Below are 18,569 nucleotides of genomic sequence, written 5' to 3' on the forward strand. Positions count from 1 at the left end.
AGTACACTTCAGTTCAAATATACATGTTTTTGGACGAGCAGAATGAAATGGAAAGACGTGACAGCTCGTGAAATGTGTATGTAATCTGTTCGCATTAATCCCTAATTTACAGTGGTTAAAACATCTTGCACGGAAATTAAAATTTATGAGTAAATTCAGGAACCTTAGAATGTTCGTTTTAATTTTTTTAAGTTGTTAAACTCAGAGGATCCAGCAACAGTGTCGAGTAAATGAAGATGAATCATAATCCTTTAGTTTAAAATGATAGGCTATATTTACTGCTGGCCCAAGTGCACATCAAGACAGTTTAACAGAGGCTTCTTTCTGTAAGTGTTTTTTCAACTGGCGTAAATTAATATGACATAAATGATTAAAAACTACAACACGTAGTTGATACTGAGTAGCGTTTTTTAATGAATTAATGTATAGGCTAGGCTTTACCAGTTAACCGACAACAGAAGTGGATCTGCTCTTGCGCGTTAAAACTTTTATGAGATACCTATAGGATTTAGGACGGATGACACCAAGGCACTGGTGAATTCCATTCATTATGTAATAAGAGCGAATGGTCCGTGAGTGTTTACCGCTCAAGATCTGAAGCTCGACTACGGGAGGAGGCGATTTCATTGTAATTAGGGAAATAAAAGCGGTCAGAGATTACAGTAGTCTCATCAGCACCAGGGGTTACTGGACAGCATGCCGCTTCTAAACGGGTTTAACGCTATGCTGACGAGGAGTTTAGTCGCGTTACTGTTTTGTAATAGGCCTAGTCAACATTTTATACATAAGTTAGCCTACTACAGTAACAAAAGAGTCTGTGTTAGACCTAGGCTACAACGTAATATTTGTACAGCCTATACGCATTTTAATATTATTGTACAATATACAAATTATACGAAAAAATATATAGGCTATAGCCTTCCCTTAATGTCATAGGCTAGATGTGAGTCTGTCAAATTATCTAAACTGCGTTCTGCATTCTGACGTGATGACGTTATTTATGTATTTTGTTATGGTTTAGAGTATTGTGAAATTGATTTCGAACACAAAAATCTGTACAATTATGTAGGCCTTTATTTTTTATTTTATTTGTTTTACTTTTGCGCAATTGCTAAAATATTTTTATTTTTTGACTCTGCACTTTCTCATAGAGGCCATAACAACATCATGACATAATAAAAACACCGTAGCGATTATCTGTTCATCTTAAATGTGTTAAGGGACAACTTTTTCTTAATGAAGTGCATTTTATTGTAGTTTAAAGCAACTGACATACAAATGGAAAATTACTTAAAAAAATATTTATTTATCTCTTAAAAATAACTTGAAATAAATAACTTACAGCCAATGAATTGATTAAAATCTCTCTTTTCAAACACCAAACAATAGTTTTATCTGCTGTACATTTGAGAGTTTTCAGATTTGTCAGAAGGCAGAATTTTTCCGTAAAAGCTGACCTGTGCTTTTCCCTCGAGTTTCTCGGGTTTCAGAGCCTTTTCAACCTGTCTCAAAGGACTGAGTACACATAAATAAAAATACGCGCTCACGAAAATTTCATTTTCTACATTTATATAAAATAAATTGCCTGTCTTCGCTTTTATACAAACCTATAATAGAATATTTAATGTTGTCGTTTTTGTAGTGTTTTGCCAATACTAAACAGCAGTTGCCAAAGCGAAAACTAATGTAATCAGGTTTGATCATATGATTATGTTCAACAAATGTTACTGTTACCTATCGTTAATGTTTTAGATTTAAAACTTTAATAAGGTAAACCCACAATGTTTCATCAAGAAAAAAATAAAAGACACGAATTTAGAAAGGATGATTCTATGTGCTTTTCCAGATATGTCTAGACTTCAATGAATCATTGTAAAAGTTTGAAGTGGTTATAAGGACTCTTACAAGACTCTTAAAAGCAGTCGAGTGGCATTTAAAGAGAGGTTCATGGCTTTCCTCACATTCCTTTGCACACTGAACTGCTAACTGGTATGAGCTGTCACCTACCAACATATAAATTGACAAGTAAATAAATACCTTATCCGACCACTAACCGATTGAATGAAAGAATTAAAGCTTGTAAGACAAGCAAAACAGGATTTCACCAAGTTAATTCAGTTAAATAACAAACTAATGAAGTGGAATAAAAGAAAAATAATTAACCGTTTTAAAATACTTTATTAACCAATAAATAACTAATTTGAGTCACACTTTATACCTCATGCACACATAACAGAAAATTAAGACATACTTTCAGCTTTTAAAGAAAAAATAAAGCCTTTAAAACAACAGATAATGATTACTTTTTTATGTAAATCAACATTCATAAAGTTAGTGAAGAGCACAGAGTTTAAAGAAGTATAAAATATATACATACAAGATATACTTTGGGAATACTTATGCGCATACAGCACATCCCCAGAACTCCAACAACATTTTCCCATAACACAATTCTTATTACAGCTGAGCCAACCCCCCACCTTTTATTATAGAAACTTTGATTTGTTAAGGTTTGCGTAGTTTTTAAGTAAAGTTTTCGTAAAATTATTATTCTTCTGTTGTGCAACATTATATGTGAAATACATCACAACTGCAAATTTCCACCTGATCATAACCAGTATTCTATTTAAATTAATGTTACAGTTATGGAACAGTCAAAAGAAGTTTAGTGTGGTATAGTGTTAAAATGTATCTTTATAAAAAGATTCCCAACCCTTTTTCCTAATGTAAGACAGAGATTAAATAATAAAATAGCTGACAACCAGAAAACCATATCTGCTATAGCTTTCTCATTACTTCTGAGTTTAACATTTCGTAGTCAATATCTGAGACCTAGAACATTAAGGCATTTTTAGTGTCAACAGTAATGGAATCACAATCAGCCTAACAGCATTAAGGAATTTAATACTGACACAAGACTAAGACTGCCTTTGTGTCCTCTCACAAAATGTCAACATTTCAATCACAAATGCAGGCCTGTTCCTTTGTTCAGCTTTCTCACAATGAAGAAATTTCTAATTCTAAAGTGTTTTGTAAACCATCATGAAGTTATAAAGATGATTGGGAGCTAGCTTGGCCCATCTGTAGAAACATCTGTTGCTCTGATCTCTTGATTGTCTTGGCTAATCTTTGGGTCTGTAATGGAACTGTCTTTGCTTAAACTTGAACCATCCACCTCTGTGCGACCCTCCATGCCTTCTGTAGGACCATTTTCAGTAATAGACTGCGAGTTGTCCTCATTCTCCTTCTTCTCTTGTGTGGCTTCCTCCAGGTTGGGGACTTCTTCAGCATTAAGCTCCAGCTGTAGCATCAGCTCCTCCAGTTTGCAGGCTTTGCGTAGCTCGTTCTGCTGAATGATCGCACACAGGTGCTCTGTGAGCTGCTCCTTTACCTCAGTCTTCCTGTGCAAGTCCATTTTAGCAGCAACATACTCGGCTTCTGACTTCTCAAAACGCTTCCTGTAAACAATAACACAATTACCCAACCAACCTTAACTCTCAGATTGTGCTTTTGGACATGACCCTAAAGGATGTAAACATTTACTACAACGTGTCCTACAAGTATTCATAAAAAACCTTTTTGTGAATCAGTTTTCAGAGTTAACACAGAGAGACTACAGAGGGCAGTATTTTCAACCTCAGCAAGCATGGCAGTATTTAAAGTATTTCTATGTTCTCTCTGGATCTTCTTAATAGGACGGGGTTATGTTAGAGGTCAGACCCTGCGATTACTATCCTTTCAAATTATATTGCAACTGTCCGGAATGTGACATTGCTTCCAATAGGACATTACACTTGGGATGGACCATTCACTGACTCAAAATTAAGAGATGAATACCATGCCAGAGAATAATCCATGCTGGATTGCTCTATCAATTTTCTGAGAATCCCAATATCACTTGACACGGAATCATCAAGTGCCTGAAGTTCTCTCTGGATCTTCTTCAGTTTCACAGCTTCAGCTTGTGTTTGTTTGGACCTGGGAAACAAGAAATGATTTATTCAAAAATGTTGAAACAAAACATTTGTTTATTTTAAATCATTTTGAGGCCCCCTTGAGGTTCCCCTGGTTAAGAAACACTGGTTTAAATCACAAAATTTGCTCCTACTTTTCAGCAATGGTCTTGGTGAGGAGAGCTTTTCTCTTTTTATTCTTCTCTTCCATTGCTCGTTGTTCCCATTGCAACTGCTGTAGACGGTTCTTATCCCGCCTGTTATTATAAAAATGGTTTGTTAAATTCTTACATGAAATAAACATCAAACATTTGATCAAACATATGTCATCTATAAAATAATTGAACCCACCCATGGCCATTTAAAAAACGGTTTCTATCCCCAAGCAGTTAGATGCTTAAATACACAATCATTTACACGCTCCCAACCAATCTAAAATGTGCAATAAAAACTCCTATAAAGGTGCAATAACCTTCCCCTACTATATTACTCTGCTGCACTATTGCTTTACTTGCACTGTCACTGCACTACCTCAAGAGGATTTATATTTGTATATTATTGTGTGTATATATACACACCTTTGTTTATGTATGTATGTCTTGGCTGTTCTGACATTCAACTGTATATATTTTATTTATATAACTTTACAATCACGAAGAGCTGCTAAACTGTATTTCATTGTTCCCTAAACAATGACAATAAAGTTCTATTCTATTCTATTTAGTTAGTTAGCAAAGCAGTAGCATTGTTCTCACTATTTATTATCAATACATGAATATCTGTCCCGTTTGCACAAGAAATAAACTTACTAACAATTCCACTTCCTGTTTGTCCAGCTCTTTGACAATGACTGGTGGTAGTGCCTCTGCAACCGTTTCTGATTCATGCCTAAATGGTTCGGATTCATGCTTAACCGGTTCTGAGTCCAACACTTTGGGTTCCTCCTGTGATTTTAAAGGAGCAGGGTGACTGGCAGCAGGTGGGTCCGGGGGCTTCGTAAGCTGTTGTTCAGGTGGCAGAGAGTCGATACCCTCCTTTTGCTTAGCGGCCATCTGCAAAGCCCTTTCCCGCTGTAGCTGCTGCCTACTCCGGTTGGTGGGAGCGGGTCTGCGGCCACGACCTAACGTGACAGGCACAGCCTGGTTAGCTGGATTAAGAATAGAGCAGAGCTAAATCAGGAGAACTTTGATACAAACAAACGAGATCAATGATATGTGATTATACTTTCGGATAGAATGAACTATCAATAAACATCTACAGCATAAGTATACAGCACTTTAACGCACCGAGAAACGGTCAAAGGCATTTATAATAACTTACCCAAAATGCGATCTAGGTTTTGAGATACAGGTCGTTTTTAGTATTCAAATATGAATTCGCGAAATAGCAAACGGCATCATATTTATTTTACAGATGCTGCAGATAAGTGCCACTTTCGTGATTAAATAAGTTTTAAATGATGTTTAAGCGTTCATACTTACATTGATCGCTGTTGTGCTGCATTCTTCGCAGTTCTTCCTCTGAAAACCCACCCCACGCAGCCATTTTCCATACTCTGTACACCCGAGAAGTTGCTTACAACTAATTACGAAATCGGATTTCTCAAATATAAATATACATACACTAAAATGCTATTAATTATGCATGAAATTAACTTGAGAGTTTCACGAAGCCGCCATGTTTGTATATACTGCCACGTTCAAGACCCAGCAAGGTCCCTTTTTTGCATGTGCCCTCACATATTGCCTGTTTGCATTTACTTTTAAAATGTCTTTGGGGGAGATGTTTCAGTGCCAATTAAACCAGCTATTGTTATTATTAGTCATGAAAATAATGTAAAATCTCAAAAAATTAACTAACATAAATATGTAAAAAAGATACAAAATAGTTATTTTTTCTGCAAGACTACCCCAACTGCTTTAATCCTGTACTATTATTTCATAGTAAACAAGTGCTTATTAAAATGATGCACATTTAAAATATATGTAGGATATATCTTACGTGGATTTAAGATTGTATATCCAGTAGGTTAAATCAGTTTGGCTTAATTGTTTTGTATAAATATAAGTGTTTGCTTTTCAGCAGGAAATCTGTCAGACTAGTGGAGTCGGTGACTAATTTTGTTTATCCTCCTCTTCTTGCTCCAATTACCCTCTTCACATCCACTGAGCCATCCTGCACTCCTAGTGGCCAGAGAGGTCAGAGGTTAATGAAAGAGCATGCTTGGTGATAAAAAGCATGAAATCCACAGAGAGCAGGAAACGTGAAACAGTTGTTTCAAGTTACACTTTTGCTTTATTGCCAAAAGCACCCGTGATTGTGACAGAAGCAAGTCTGAGCAAGTGTGGGATTATGGAAGGCCTGTAATTTCTTTGTACCAACTGCTTATCTTTGTGATGTGGCATGTTTTGCCAAATTAGGCTTGAATGAGTTAAATCCTGTGTATGAGTCCACAAGCCACAACACTGATGCCCGATTTCCCATTATTACCTCTACCATCAATGGAACATTTGGTATGACTTTTTTGTGGCGAGTGTAAGTGAGCCTACAGAGATGAACTTGTGGTCAAACACTGTCAACATTGAACATAATTCAAAAGCGTCTGAGGGTTCAAAAGTGATTTTAATCAAAGATCCAAAACAATTACTTAAAACTGACTAAAAGTGACCAGAAATGAATTTATTCTGCAGAACTCACAATTTTGAAACATGGTAACCAAACAACATGGGACCCTATTGACTTCCATTGGATAGACATGAAATTGTTGATATGTATTTGTGTGTGTTCCACATGAAAAAGAGTCATATACAGTTTTTAAACAACATTAGGGTGAGTAAATGATGACAGAATTGTTATTTTTGGGTAAAAACGAATTTCCTAATGTTTTGCCATGCAGTACAATTAGATGACTAAATCACTCTTTTAAGCTCTTGTTTTACATGCCAATTCAAACATAGTTCACTGTCTATAAATTCAAATTGGGATTCCTCACAAACATCAGCTATTAATTCATATAAATTGGCGCCCATGTTTGACAGCCCATTTGATGTGTTGACCCATTGCCCTCAAGGTGAAGTGTTGCCATGACACAACACTTCATCCAGACAGGAAACCATAAATAAAGACTGACAAAATCTTGCAGCTGACAACCACCGTATTTTTCTCTCTCCCTCGCTCTCTTTTTGGTTTACAAACACACACACACATTTCCCTATTCATCTTAAATTCATGCCTACTACCGATTATGAAGCACACACATGTTATAATGGATCTAGCTCCATGTGTCAGGAGAGGCCAAATGTGCCTCTGACCCCACAACTATCCCTCAACTTTATTTAATAAACTTTCGTTAACAAAAGCACACACTGTTAATTACTCTACATTTAGGCCAGTCACTACTGCTCCATAGCAGCTTTTTAAAGGCACACACATCTTTTATCCATCTGGAATTATTTGTGCACTTTAAAGCAGAAACAACACCTCAGGAGAGGATAAATGTAGACCGGTGGGGAAACTGACTGATGCGTGGGCTCCATATGGCAGGGCGACTGAACGGTCTATCACTGTGAACTTGTCCTAAATTAAGATGGAAGAGTCTTGGTCACGGGGCTGACCAAACGTCAATTACAAGGAAGGCCTGTATGGACGCTAAAGGGAGGCCAGTGGGAAACTTCCACCATTGCTCAAAGAACAAGCTTGTATTTGCAGTTCATACATTTAAATTTGCTAAGAAGAATGGCAGTTATAAAGTGCGCCCCGTATACACCTATGGGCATAATAAGTCTTGCACTTTTGTTTGAGGTAATGTTTAGATGTGTTTACGTGAAGCTGTGGGGCGAAGGCCCACCTACATCTAAATACTGACTTACTGGATAGTCTACTCTATAGGGACAGAGAGTAATGAATTTTAAATAAATACTGTTTTATTACACCACATTGTCCTCTCTGTTAATAAAACCATATTCATTGCATGAAGGGGCACCAGTAACATTTCAATAAGCTGTGTTTGACTAATGATCCTAAATTTGGAGAAATTTGAGCAAATTTGTGTGTAACATCACCCAACACCTTGATAACAACCTTGGCCTTCTAAAATGAGACATGAGATAGTGTTTTTTTAAATCCGTATAGGTTTATATTAATATAAACATAACATAGGTGTATATAAATCAAATGGAACGATTTGGTCAACATCAACAACGAATGACACATTATGTGTTGTATTATGAGAGAGCTGTCTTCTGGCCAAGAGAGTTATACAAAACTACATCTGCACAGTCTAATATAAAATATATATTTATTTTGTGAGCCAGACAAATTCCCAATTAGATCAAGTTTGACATTTTAAACCATGTAAGGGGAACAGGAAGTTTTGCTGTATTGCTAGGATATCTGGTTAGACAGCATGACATCATTAGTACTGTGTGTGTGTGTGTGTGTGTGTGTGTTTGTCACAGGTAATTGAGTAGGAATCATTTTAGCGACAGCAAGTGCACACCATGCCCTCTCTGTGACTTTTAACTATCAATAAAAATATACTTCCCTTAATCAGCCAGTGAACGGGTCAAAAAGACAAACAGCCAATTCACGGCTGACCTCAAGGAAGATGTAGGGTTGAGGTCAATATGGAGATGATTAGGGGTCAGAGCTGTCACTCGTACGCAAAGGTTGAACTTCAGGCACATGTAATGGTTTCAAAACCCCACATGTTTTGACTCTACCACATTTCTGTCTCTCACAGAGCTTTTCTTTCTGTTTACGCAGCGAAACAGAGTTTCAGATTCCAGGCCATCTGCAAAGAGTTTGGGTACCAGAGAGCGATCTGTGTGATGTCACGCACTGATTAGAAAAGACAGAAATTATCCTGTGATCATCTGCTGTCTCTTTCACTGTATGTTTATTATAAAACTCCTACGTTCTTTCTCATTTAACTCATCTCTGATGCCAGAGGTGAAAAAAATTCAACCCACCTCATTTAAAACCTTAAGTATAATGGCTGCCTCAAGTTTCGGAGTTAAAGTGGTGCCTGCGGTGATCATGTTGCACTTTGTGTAGTAATTTGAGTTTAATTGATGAAGAATGTTGAAATGCTTGAGTAGGATTGACAAAAATTACTGCGCCAAACAGATGGAAACAAAGAAAAAAGGTATAATCGCTCTAGAACTGTTAACATTGATGCATTTGGTAGATCCATTTATATCCACTTATAGTGGATTTTTTAATCTATTTTAATCTATTTTAATCATTTTAATCTACTTATAGTGCACTTGGGCTATACGTTTTTATGAGTATGTGCATTCCCTGGAAATCGAGCACACCTTTGCATCACTAACACAAACCTCTGCCGGTTAAGCTACATGGAAGTTTCATTCATTCTTCATATACATCCTATTAACAGACTTCCCTACTCCCCCTTTGACATGATGTGTTCTGTAAAGCTGAAACACATTACTAGAGGTCAGCAGAAAGAGACAGGATCAGAAACAAGACCATTTTAGCCCCTGTCCTGAAGTTCTAAAAAGTCAAACTCTACCTATGGTCTAAAGTTGTGCCAAAACCACTTGAATGAGCAGCTTTGCTTTGCTTCGGGCAGCTCAGGCTCTGATCCAGGACTTCACTGCAGGTCTTATGTATTGCCACCCACAGTACATCTGGCAGAACCTCAAGCATAAAGCAAAACAAATTTTCAAGATGAAACGATAAAGATGGGTTCATTGAAGTGCTCCGTTTGCTGTAAGTGATGGTTAATAACGGAGAAAAACAATGTATGAATAAAGTGTAGGCTTTTTTAAGCACAACTCTCTTTAATACAAACTCAAATATAATTCAAAGTGCTTGTGTAAAGTTCTCTGGTGTACAAACAATGTGATAAAATTCTGTTATGTCATGAAATAACTTGTTTGATGTAAGAGTGTTACTTTCTACATATTTTAATATGACAGGTTTCATATAATGTATAAGAACGTCCAAAGAAAATAACAGTTTATTTCTCTTTGTAAAGATGAATGGAAACCCTGCATTGTATTCTTTTTCAATATTTTAAAGGCATAGTTCACCATTCTCAAAATTTGCCATAGTTCTAAAAATGAGAGTTCTTTTAAAATGTACTCACTTTCATGTCATTCCAAACCTCTGTATGACTTTCTTTCTTCTGCAGAACACAAAAGAAGATATTTCGAAGAACGTTGGTAACCAAACAACATTGGACCCTATTGACTTCCGTTGTATAGACACAAAACCACTGAGACATTTCTCAAAATATCTTCCTTTGTGTTCCACAGAAAAAAAAGAGTCATATACGGGTTTTGAACCACATGAGGGTAAATAAATTATGACAGCGTTTTCGTTTTGTGTAAACTATCCCTTTAATGCTTTAAAATACTTAAACCGAGGTGGAAAGAATTTGGCATGGACATTTCCAAGAATCTGATTTCAGGACAAATTCTTCTGTCACTTGAGCTATAGCCAAGTTAGAGCGATATCAGTATGAGCAAGTTTGCGTGACATGCCCGCAGATAAGAAATATTAAACTGGCCGCCTTCCTACTATATTTACAAAAATATTACAAGAGCACATTTATAAATGTCAAAAAGCTTATTGTTAACATGTGAAAAAAATGGACGGAGCAAATGGTTTTAACAGTTTAATGAGAAACATGCTAATGTGATCATGTACAGTAAGTAGTTTGGTATGATGTCTGTTATTGTTTTACCAGATGATGAAGAATGAGCCATTTAGTCTTCCACCAAAGCTTATCCCTTTGTACAACAAACAACTGTACAGACAATTCTTTCTTGCTTTGTTGCTGCATGCTGCGCTGAACAAGACCCTCTTATTGATCTCAACACCTTATCTGTCTCCTTTTTCTCAGAGGTTTTTCCCAGTAAGCAACAACTGCTGTTTCGCAGCTGCTGTGGACAATGAGCTCACAAAGGAGTTCCTGAAAAGGCATCCAATGAAGGCCAGTGCAGGTGGCATCAATTCTTGAGCTCTGTTAGCCACAGACTTCATACACGCAAACAGCAACGTTTCCCTTTTGTCCTTGTCTTGAGCTCTTATAATTCTCTCTCTTTCTTTCTCACCCTCTCTTACTCATCTCCCCCCCGTGGTCCTCTGAAACCTCATTAATGAACATCTGGTCATAATTCTTAAAACGTACCCATCAGCAAGCTGGAATTGGCCCACCCTGAGCCCTCAACAGCGGTACCCCCACCTCGGTCCCTCCACCTCAAGATGCACTCAACACCAGCCGCAAGGCCTAGAATAGTTTATATGGGGTTTTTAATGTATTTACTACGGGAGAAACTGGCCACCTTCTTCCAGAATGCCACTTTTCTGTGCGCCCCACCCATTAGCAGCCCCCTAATGCGAAGAACAGTTACAGTAATGCATTTATTCTGTTGCTATATTACACACACAGTCACACAAACACACAAATGTTCACCATGGGTGATTTACAACCTCTATCTACTTTATGAACGTAATTAAACATTTACAGTTATTTTGCATTGGAGGAAAGTGCTGCCTGTGTGTTTTGTGGAAGGTTTACAGCAGTGGGAGATGTTGTTGAGTTTTTACAAGAGGCCACAGGCTTTCTTTGATGTGTCAGGAGCACGGCGTGACACAAAGTGATGTGAGTTCCATGAGTAAAAGTCTTCAGTACCCAGCCTCACTGTAAAGCAATAAGCACATACCCTGTCGACTGTGAATTTAATCCAAACAATTTTGTGAAATTGTGGCCTCTGTTGGGCCAATGTTCATATATACAGGAACCAGCAGCAGGGCCCCTTAAACTGTGGGTGGTAAATCATCTAATTATTTAGCCCTGGCAGCTGTGACGGACGTGTTGTCATAAATGTCCGGTACACTGTTCTGCGGACTCGCGTCAATCACCCTTCGACAGTTCTCATTACATACATCTGCATGACGTTGTCAAGAGACCTCGTAAGGTAAACTAGTTTTCCCCAGTTAGATACTGGAGAGGTGAAACGTAGAAATGACACAGCCAGCGAAGGATTCTGAAAATGTGGTTTTGCTTTAGCTCAGCTGAATTTGAGGAGAAGGAAAACGAAAAGCATCTGTCTTTATTTTAGAGTAAGTTATATGTATACAAAACATGCCTAACTTCGCCAATTTTCCCGTGACGTCCTTAACTGGTTTAATTTGTTACACATTTATGGCGTGGTTTTGGAGCGTGATCACAGCTGTGTGTTTCGTGTATGCTGTCAATAGCAGGACTGTAAGAGCACCACCAGAGTCACTGCTGGTAAAGGTTGTCTATGTCGGTGACACAGTTACTGTGTTATGGTTGAGTTTAGTTTCTTTCCATCGTAAACCAGAAGAAATAGAAATGAGGAAGAGGGGGAATGTTGGGGGAAAAGTTGTAGGCTACTGAAACATAAATCAAATAAGAATAAATCATTTATTATATCATTGAACCTGATTTTAAATTGTTTCACAGAGCGAGCATCGCATGCTTTAAAGTGATAGCTCACCCAAAAATGCTGTCATTATTTAGCATATTCATCCTCTTTAACCTTCGTACAAAAAAAACAATTCAATGCGAACCACCATTTTTCATTTAAATGAATAGTTCACCTTCAAAATGAAAGCATGTCATCGTTTACTCAACCTGTTGTCATTTTAGACCTGTGTGATTTTCTTTCACACAGGTCGATGTAAAGATATTTTGAGAAGATATTTTGAAAAAAACGTTGGTCCCCATTGACTTCTATTGTATTGAAACAAAACCAAGTCAGTGGTGTTACCAACATTTTTCAAAATATCTTCTTTTGTGTTCAACAGAACAAAAAAGTCATATAGGTTTGAAATGAAGAGGGTGAGTAAGTGATGACAGAATTTTCATCACTTAATGAAAGTAAGACAATCCTATAAAAGTGAATGGTGAGTGTCACTAATTTGCTCATTTGATTATATAATTGTGCAGAATTTTACATATTCCTCAATTTCATATCAAATCCTACAACTTTTTGCTTTTTTCAAGTTTAAACATGCATTGTCGGCCCCCATTGCTTTGAATGTGCTTTACCACGTTTTCATGTTATCACTACTTCATGTTACTGAAAACAACATTGGAGCCAAAAGACATGCAAAACACACATTTGCAAAACATTGACTACTGGTGTTTACAGTTTGACACTAAAAAGGTCTCAAATAGGTCATTTCACAACTGACAGCATCTCCTGAGGGTCTATGATGGTTCACTTGGAAAGAATTCATTTAGGATCTAATGGGAAACAAACCGCTTATAGTGCCTCACACAGAGTTAACAAGGTTAAGTCGCTGTTTGCCTCGTTCGTTCAGTCTAAACTCAAAATGACAAAGAGTGAGAAAAACAGATGAAGTTAGATCTCATTGGCCCCCTGATGAACTGTCACTCAGAAAAATTAATATCACAGCCGCACCCCATTCGTCTCGCCCGATGGAGGCTTTTCGAACAATCACACCCCTGCACATTGTGTCCTAAGCGGGCCGGTGAGTCAGTGTTTAATTTTTGTAGATTTTGAAAGTTGAACATCATAATCTCATAATCTTAAATTTCATTTAACACAGCGTGATACTGTGTAATTCTGAGACTTTCTGTCAGCCGTGCCGTGCTGTTCTGCACTGACTCACTGAGGTCTTTGTCGCAATTTACCCTCAATAGCTCTAAATGATGAGTAATAAAAATATTTTCTCCTGAAATGAGGAGGCTGCCCAGCCGCTGTTTGAAAGGTTTCATATTTTCCAACCCATATGTCCGGCGCTTTTTACAGTTGGCGTCAGTGCATGGAGAAGGTCTAAGTGCAGGCACTTTGAAGTGTTTGTGGTATCGCCACATCTGCCAACAAGATGTGTTTGCATGGGATCTGGGGCTGGCCATAAGCCGGAGGGGGGTTCAGGGGGTTGTCAGTATTCTTTAACGTCATGTGACAATGAACAACATCCCTTTTCCGATGAGAGAGATTCAGAAGGAGACTGCATCGTAAAACATGACCATTTATGTTAGTAACGCTAAAGGAATCAACGGGGAATCTGTCTGTTTAATCATTTGCGCAAATTAAACTGTAGGAGTCAATACGGTCACATTATGAAGAGATATTAAGGGTTACGTGTAAGCGTTGGTGGGAAGGGATTTCATCCATTTGCCTGACATCATTTGAATTAGCTTCTAACATCCAGAGTCATAAAAACAAAATTGTTCCTGTCAAAACGTGGGCATGGAAAATTCAAGTGCTGTGAAAAGTTGTCAGCGCAATTTCTTACGCCAATTTGTGTCCTAATCCTTTCACACGTTCCAAATTTGGTGTAGAAATAACAAAACAGATTTTTAAAACTCCATTAGGAGCTTTAAAAATAGTAACTGCTCGAAACCAGAGGTGACCATGTCTGAGGTTCACTAGCGCCAGTCAGAGTCTTCTCCATATTTCTGTTAACCCCTATACCCACAATTATGACTATTACACTGAGCCTGTAACACAGTTAAATGATGGCAAAACCACAGTGAGCGAGGTTTAATCAGGAGTTTATAGAGCCAGATTCTGTGGTGCCCGTATCTGACACGCTGCAAAGCATTTTCACAGTTCATTTGTTCATACGTTTGCCAAAAGCGGTTGGCCTTCGTTGGTTATTTTCCCTCTATAGCTTCAGTCTTGCTACCACGTGCCAATTCCGACGGCAGCTCTACCATTTGTTATCATTATTAAAGTCATATTTCTCTGCATGCTTCGTAAATCGTATTGGAAATTGTTGTGAGAGCTGCTTGCTCTCTCATTAGCAGGTCTTTGCTGTTGTTTATTTTGGAAATGTTGCTTTCTTTGGTTCCAAAGAACCGGTCTGCAATAATTGAAATGAATCAACATTTGGGTTCTGAGTAAGCAACATGTGAATTATAAATATAAACGCATTTAATTTATTCAGCGATTCAGTTACGAGTAAACAGACATGCTAGGCAGAACAGGAAGTGCATTGATCCTTAAAGGGATAGTTCACTGAAAATGACAATTCTTTATCATTTACCCACACTCATGTCATTTCAAACCTGCATGACTTTCTTTTTTTCTGTAAAACAAAAAAAACAACAAACAACATTGGCCCCAATTGACTTCCATTGTATGGACCCAAAACCACTTTAACATTTCGCAAAATATCTTATTTTGTGTTCCACAGAAGAAAGAGTCACATACATGAGGGTGATATAATGAAGACAAACGATTTCCATCCATGTCATTTCTTCCTCTTGAGGTTTTTAAAACTGCTCTCCTCCCTAAGAAAAATGAATAATGGACTGTCTGCATTAGCTCACAACTTATTATACAAACCGAGCCTGAACCCCCAGCGAGAAAAATGAGCGCAGCTCCCAAAGATCAAGAAGCGGGAAATACCTCCAGCTTTTAGTCCCGTTAGAATTAATGGCTCTCTTTGGCTCTCTATTTCACCCTCATTTCATTTTTCTCTCTACTCTCGCGACTCGCGAGCCAAGCAACACAACAATGCAGTTCACCACAGAACAAATTTACGGGTTACCCAACAACAAAATGAACAGCAAAACCTCCTGTTCTTACTCAATTCTGGACCTGTTTTGGTGGATCAAATATTCCATGTGAGAGTTCTTTTGGCTCATTATGGTGTGAGCTGAAAGGTTAGAGAATTGAAACCAGCATGAGAAGCGATTCTTCTGAAGCGTGAGAGGAAGAGAAAATGTCTATGAGGTGATACATGTTTTCATAAACAACAAAACCAACAGATTAAAAGAAAGGGATTTTGTAGCGTTACCCTCTCCTTTGAATTGGGTGGGTTTACTGTTAAACTTCGTACAATGTCATTAAATTAGGTGCTAGCTGTACCTCATTAGGTTGAGTTAATGGGCTTCCACTTATCATTTCCTTTCTGACATCTGATTTTGATGGAAGACCCCTGCAAAGCAATGAAATAGCAGTGGCTCGCACTGGCATACAATATTATATTTACCAGCAGCTTGCATATACACACAAACACGATTCTGACACACTTGTGGGTAACTATAGCACATGTGTTACTAGTCAGGCTGGTAGGCGACATCGGGCTAATGAAGAAGACAGTCCCTCAGTCTCAATACTAAAACATTAATACAACTGTTTATTGTTTGTGCCAGTGTGGTCGGATTATATCCCCCACACTGTAAAAGTCCAACCGAGTCGCAAGTACAAATGTCTGACCTCAACAACCAATTTACCACATCAGGCCAGGCCAAAAAGGGTCACATGACGATTGATGGGGCAGCCGTGGTTTGTGGTTGACATTGTAAGGTGACTGTGACCATAATTGTATTATAGTGCTAGTCTGAGGAAGAACCAGACAGAATGTTAAGATCGATTGTGTTTTAAGGGACAGTTCACCCTAAAAATGAAAAAAAATTGTTTACTTTCAGGTAAACATGTATGACTTTCTTTCTCATGCAGAACAAAAAGAAGATATTTTGAATAATGTTAGTAACCAAACAACATTGGCCCCCATTGACTTACATTGTATGGACACAAAACCACAAAGACATTTCTCAAAATATCTTCTGTATTTCACAGAAGAAAGAGTCACATACCGGTTTTGAATGACATGAGGATGAAAAAAATTATGACAGAATTTGTATTTTTGGGTGCTTTTTCAGTCTTCCTTCAGTCAGTTTATTGTGCTGCTTTTTTACACATCCATTTAAAACATTCATGTCAATACTACTCTCATCCTATATCTGAACAGTGATATACAATTCTGGAGTTTTTACTTTATGCTAGTTTATTTTATTATAACATAACAAAATAAGAGTTTTAAAACATTTGACAGCATGTTGGGCAAGTACAAAAACCATGAGCCTTATTGTGTATGCATTCAATTTGATTTCTCTTGTGTGGGTTAAAAATCTTTACAGAAGACATTTTAGTACAGAAAAAAATGTTAAATATACAGTATTTAAAAATCTATTTATAGAGCATTTAGACATCTAGATTTTTTTACAGCAATGCCATAGAAGAACCCTTTGGGTTCCCCAAAGAACCTTTCATTCAAGGACTCTAAAAACTTACAAAGAACATTCTTCAGGTGTTTAATGTTCTTAATGGAACAGATGTTTTTTCTCGCATTGTGTAGCATCTTTATTTTTTTAAAATGGAGAAAATATTATATCATATTAAAAATTTTGCACACCACAGCCCCTTTAAAATCTTTTTAAAATCTTCATGTTGCCATTATTTGTCAAAGTTTGGACAGTTTGCAGATGAAACTGAAGTTATCAGCAGTACATGATCGGTGGGGGCGCATAGCTACGCTATTGAATATCAGCATGATCTATAAAAAGTATGTGTAACTGAGCTCAGACCTTTGAGAATCAGGAATAAGGTTAGGATTGTGTGTCACACAACATGCTGTGAACATTTATGGTTGTAACTCTGTCTTCTGCCAGGAGACAACTCCAAATCATCATCACAGTCCTGCGTGATTAACAAGGAACATTTTGAGATTCACATCTCATTTTTATTACTTTTCTTTTCCTTTATCTTAACCATAGTTTGTCAATGGGTTAGATCCTGTTTCAAAACCCTGAGGGACACGTTAGGGCCAAAGTCTAGTTGTGAAAAGAATAAATTCTTATTATATTTGAGTAGAATTACTATTTTAGGCAGCTTGCGTACTCTTTGATACTGCACATGAGCATTTAATCTTATCAAATGTTTGGAAAAATCCATTTGTAAATTTTGATGTAGCTGTCTGCTGTCAGCTAGGCATGAGATTTTTTTTGTTTGTAATAACTTGTGTCAGCGCAACACTCACAGTTGTCTGTCAATGTTACGTTTGACTTTCTGTACCTGAAGTTTGGGCCAATTCAGCTCTAATGTGACCAAATTCAGTAATGTTTTTTCTGTTAATACAGACCATTAGCTGCCAGGCAGCCTATGAGGAGAGTGAGAAAGATTAAACTTGATAGCACAAACTGCCAGTTACACTAACCATTTCTGAACAGCCGAATTGACATTTGACAGCTATTTATACAGATTTATGAAAGAAACGTGACTTCAGCCTGAGGGTGTTTTGAACACTGAAAAATATATTTCAGAAATCCTGTGAGTAAAAGGAATTTGCTCGGCGGAGAGCTAGCGTAGATCGCTTCAAAACAGAACATGGCCGAACCTCAGTCTGACTGCATCGCGTGCTGTGACTGTTTACGCTTTTTTTCTGACAAACCATCTATTCATGGGAAAAAGGAGCTGCTTGAATTTTTACACAGCACAACTCAAGACATCTTTGTGAGCCGTCCGCACTGAATATTTGAGGTGACTTGGCGATGCATTTTATGCAGACGAGATCTGACAGATTTGGACAGGGGCCAGGGTTGATACAAAAGAGCAGTCTGTCAAAACCAGGGATAATTCTCTTCCTTTCTACAAAGACACCATCTGAGAGCCATTTACCTAAGCAATATGGTTTTTCATGGTTTGGGAAACACGTTGAGGTTTTCATTGTTTTTACATTATTCTAGGGTTTAACGCCGTTTGATTTTTATAAATATGGGATCCATAAAGATCCCTTCCTATAGTGACAACATGCACAGCAAAATCGCCAGTGTTAAAAAGGGTCAAATTAACTCTC

At 37.6% G+C, this 18,569-nt stretch overlaps 1 protein-coding gene across 2 annotated transcripts; it reads right to left on the bottom strand.

Annotated features, from left to right (window-relative positions):
* Positions 1-2,158: 2,158 nt before the first annotated feature.
* On the bottom strand, positions 2,159-5,650 carry gorab (golgin, rab6-interacting). Of its 2 annotated transcripts, none has more exons than XM_057352948.1 (5): positions 5,435-5,650; positions 4,767-5,073; positions 4,109-4,210; positions 3,838-3,978; positions 2,159-3,458 (listed from the first exon to the last, which is right to left on the bottom strand). In XM_057352948.1, the coding sequence occupies exons 1-5, from the start codon at positions 5,496-5,498 to the stop codon at positions 3,068-3,070; spliced, it is 1,005 nt and encodes a 334-aa protein (XP_057208931.1). In that variant the 5' UTR covers positions 5,499-5,650; the 3' UTR covers positions 2,159-3,067. The 2 variants fall into 2 exon arrangements, with proteins under 2 accessions (XP_057208931.1, XP_057208930.1); XM_057352947.1 differs by having other exon boundaries at positions 4,767-5,100.
* Between the last annotated feature and the right edge of the window lie 12,919 nt (positions 5,651-18,569).

This window comes from Triplophysa rosa, linkage group LG15 (assembly GCF_024868665.1).
Source record: "Triplophysa rosa linkage group LG15, Trosa_1v2, whole genome shotgun sequence".
NCBI classification, from domain to species: Eukaryota; Metazoa; Chordata; class Actinopteri; order Cypriniformes; family Nemacheilidae; genus Triplophysa; species Triplophysa rosa.